The sequence below is a fragment of the Leucoraja erinacea genome, unplaced genomic scaffold, assembly GCF_028641065.1.
Source record: "Leucoraja erinacea ecotype New England unplaced genomic scaffold, Leri_hhj_1 Leri_544S, whole genome shotgun sequence".
Lineage (NCBI taxonomy): Eukaryota > Metazoa > Chordata > Chondrichthyes > Rajiformes > Rajidae > Leucoraja > Leucoraja erinaceus.
Window position 1 is genome coordinate 25,957 of NW_026576448.1, and position 4,044 is coordinate 30,000.

At 67.8% G+C, this 4,044-nt stretch overlaps 1 protein-coding gene across 1 annotated transcript in view; it reads right to left on the bottom strand.

The window, feature by feature from the left end:
* Nucleotides 1-1,808: 1,808 nt before the first annotated feature.
* LOC129694106 (striated muscle preferentially expressed protein kinase-like) overlaps nucleotides 1,809-4,044 on the bottom strand; it is a gene marked incomplete at both ends in the record, with an annotated part of 65,314 nt that continues 63,078 nt past the window's right edge. The window contains 1 exon segment of the mRNA XM_055630831.1: nucleotides 1,809-2,014. Coding sequence (XP_055486806.1) covers nucleotides 1,809-2,014 — 206 coding nt within the window.

Consider the following 4,044-nt stretch of genomic DNA (forward strand, 5'->3'; position numbering starts at 1 on the left):
GGGGGTGGGTCACTGTGTGGGGGGGGGTATGGGGGTCAACTGTGTGTGTGGGGGGGGGTGGGGGTCACTGTGAGAGGGGGGGTGGTGGGGTCACTGTGTGGGGGGGGTGGGGGTCACTGTGTGGGGGGGGGGGGGGGGGTCACTGTGTGTGGGGGGGTGGGGTCACTGTGTGGGGGGGGGTGGGTCACTGTGTGGGGGGGTGGGGTCACTGTGTGTGGGGGGGGGGGGGGGTGTGGGGGGTGTGGGGTCACTGTGTGTGGGGGGGGTGGGGTCACTGTGGGGGGGGTGGGGTCACTGTGTGTGGGGGGGGGGGTGGGGTCACTGTGTGTGGGGGGGGGGTGGGGTCACTGTGTGGGGGGGGGGGTGGGGGTCACTGTGGGGGGGGGGGTGAGGTCACTGTGTGGGGGTGGGCTGGGGTCACTGTGTGGGGGGGGGTGGGGTCACTGTGTGTGGGGGGGTGGGGTCAACTGTGTGGGGGGGGGGTGGGGTCACTGTGTGTGGGGGGGGGGTGGGTCACTGTGTGGGGGGGGGGGTGGGGGTCACTGTGTGGGGGGTGGGGTCACTGTGTGTGGGGGGGGGTGGGGTCACTGTGTGGGGGGGGGGTGGGGTCACTGTGTGGGGGGGGGGTGGGGTCACTGTGTGTGGGGGGGTGGGGTCACTGTGTGGGGGGGGGTGGGGTCACTGTGTGTGGGGGGGTGGGGTCACTGTGTGTGGGGGGGGTGGGGTCACTGTGTGTGTGGGGGGGGGGTCACTGTGTGGGGGGGGGTGGGGTCACTGTGTGGGGGGGGGGTGGGGTCACTGTGTGGGGGGGGTGGGGTCACTGTGTGTGGGGGGGGTGGGGTCACTGTGTGGGGGGGGTGGGGTCACTGTGTGTGGGGGGGGTGGGGTCACTGTGTGGGGGGGGGGTGGGGTCACTGTGTGTGGGGGGGGGTGGGGTCACTGTGTGTGGGGGGGGTGGGGTCACTGTGTGGGGGGGGGTGGGGTCACTGTGTGGGGGGGGGGGGGTCACTGTGTGGGGGGGGTGGGGTCACTGTGTGGGGGGGGTGGGGTCACTGTGTGTGGGGGGGGGGGGTCACTGTGTGTGGGGGGGGGGGTCACTGTGTGGGGGGGGTCGGTCACTGTGGGGGGGGGGGTGGGGGTCACTGTGTGTGGGGGTCACTGTGTGTGGGGGTCACTGTGTGGGGGGGGGGTGGGGTCACTGTGTGGGGGGGGGGGGTGGGGGTCACTGTGTGGGGGTGGGGTCACTGTGTGTGGGGGGGGTGGGGTCACTGTGTGTGGGGGGGGGTGGGGTCACTGTGTGGGGGGGTGGGGTCACTGTGTGGGGGGGGTGGGGTCACTGTGGGGGGGGGTGGGGTCACTGTGTGGGGGGGTGGGGTCACTGTGGGGGGGGTGGGGGTCACTGTGTGTGGGGGGGGGGGGGTCACTGTGTGTGTGGGGGGTGGGGTCACTGTGGGGGGGGGGGTCACTGTGTGGGGGGGGTGGGGTCACTGTGGGGGGGGTGGGGGTCACTGTGTGTGGGGGGGGTGGGGTCACTGTGTGTGGGGGTGGGGTCACTGTGTGTGTGGGGGTGGGGTCACTGTGGGGGGGGGTCACTGTGTGGGGGGGGGGGGGGTGACTGTGTGGGGGGGGGGGGGGTCACTGTGGGGGGGGGGGGGGGGGGGTCACTGTGGGGGGGGGTCACTGTGTGGGGGGGGGTGGGGTCACTGTGTGGGGGGGGTGGGGTCACTGTGTGGGGGGGGGGTGGGGGTCACTGTGTGGGGGGGGGGGTGGGGTCACTGGGAGTGGGGGCGGGGGGGGGGAGGGGGGGCGGGGGGAGAGGTCTGGGGGCGTGGCGCTGTATGTACGCAGCAGGACACGGTGTCGGGTCAGCGTGTCGCCGCGCCGGCGCTGGTGGTGAACCAGGAACTCCTTGAGCCGTGTGGTGGTGAACGTCAGCGTCTGGCGGCGAAGTTTCATCAGGTAGTTGTCCTGCAGCCACGGGTTGGACACGCACTCACGCACCGTGGGGCGGGACCTGCAGGGGGCAGACGGAGAGGTCACGGGGAGAGGTCACGGGGAGAGAGGGAGAGGCCACGGGGGGAGAGACGGGGAGAGGTCACGGGGAGAGGTCACGGGGAGAGAGAGAGGTCACGGGGGAGAGGTCACGGGGAGAGGTCACGGGGAGAGGTCACGGGGAGAGAGAGGTCACGGGGAGACAGAGGGAGAGGTCACGGGGAGAGAGGGAGAGGTCATGGGGAGAGGTCACGGGGAGAGGGCACGGGGAGAGGTCAAGGGGAGAGAGGGAGAGGTCACGGGGAGAGGTCACGGGGAGAGGTCACGGGGAGAGAGGGAGGGGTCACGGGGAGAGATCACGGGGAGAGAGGTCACGGGGAGAGAGAGGAGAGAGGGAAAGGGTCAGAGGGAGAGGTCACGGGGAGAGGTCACGGGAGAGGTCACGGGGAGAGAGGGTCACGGGGAGAGGTCACGGGGAGAGAGGGAGAGGTCACGGGGGGGAGAGGGAGAGGTCACGGGGAGAGGTCACGGGGAGGGAGGGGGAGGGGTCACGGGGGAGGTCAGAGGGGAGAGGTCACGGGGAGGAGGGTCACGGGGAGAGGTCACGGGGGAGGGAGAGGTCACGGGGAGAGAGGGAGAGGTCACAGGGGGAGGTCACGGGGAGAGGTCACGGGGAGGTCACGGGGAGAGGGGAGGAGGTCACGGGGAGAGGTCACGGGGAGAGGTCACGGGGAGAGAGGTCAGGGAGAGGGCAAGGGGGAGAGGACAGAGGGAGAGGTCACGGGGAGAGGTCACGGGGGAGAGGTCACGGGGAGAGAGGGAGAGGTCACGGGAGAGGTCACGGGGAGAGGTCACGGGAGAGGTCACGGGGAGAGAGAGGGAGGGTCACGGGGAGAGAGGGAGAGGTCACGGGGAGAGGTCACGGGGAGAGGTCACGGGGGGACAGAGGGAGAGGTCACGGGGACAGAGGGAGGGGTCACGGGGAAGAGGTCACGGGGAGGAGAGGGGCGAGGTCACGGGGCCAGAGGGAGGTCAGGTCACGGGGAGAGAGGGAGAGGGTCATGGGGAGAGGTCACGGGGAGAGGTCACGGGGACAGAGGGAGAGGTCACGGGGAGAGGTCACGGGGAGAGGTCACGGGGAGAGAGAGAGAGGGGTCACGGGGAGAGAGAGAGAGCGAGACACGACACTCACGCAAGGTGGGGCGGGAGCTAAAGGGAGAGACAGAGAGAGGGAGAGGGAGGGGGAGAAAGGAAAAGAGATGGTATGGAGATGGGATTGATTGGGGTGGGATGGGGGTCATAAATCTATGTGATAAGGAGCAGAATTAGGCCATTCGGCCCATCGAGTCCATACTCCGCCATTCAATCATGGCTGATCCATCTCTCCCTCCTAACCCCCATTCCCCTGCCTTCTCCCCCATAACCCTTGACACCCAGAATGGGGTGGGAATAGGGAGTTGGGATGAGGGTGGGGTGGGATTGAGGAGATGGGTAGACACAAAGTGCTGGAGTAACTCAGCGGGACAGGCAGCATCTGTGGAGAGAAGGGATGGGTGGTGTTTCGGGTTGAGACCAGTCTGGAGAAGGGTCTCGACCCGAAACGTCACCCGATCCTTCTCTCCAGAGATGCTGCCTGTCCCGCTGAGTTACTCCATCTCCTCAATGTGTCTATCTTCGGTTTAAACCAGCATCTGCAGTTCCTTCCTACACATGGGTATGGGATGGGGAGGATTGAATCCGACCTTTCTGTCCTGGGCCTCCTCTGTGGCCAGAGTGAGCCCCACCGCAAATTGGTGGAGCAGCACCTCATATTCCGCTTGGGCAGTCTGCACCCTAGTGGCATGAACATTGAATTCTCCAATTTCAGGTAGCCCTTGCTGTCTCCTCCCCTTCTCAGCTCTCCCTCAGCCCACTCTCTCCGCCTCTTCCTTTCTTCTCCTCGTCCCCCCCCCCCCCCTCCCCCACCCTCACATCAGTCTGAAGAAGGGTCTCGGCCCGAAACGTCGCCTATTTCCTTCGCTCCATAGATGCTGCTGCACCCGCTGAGTTTCT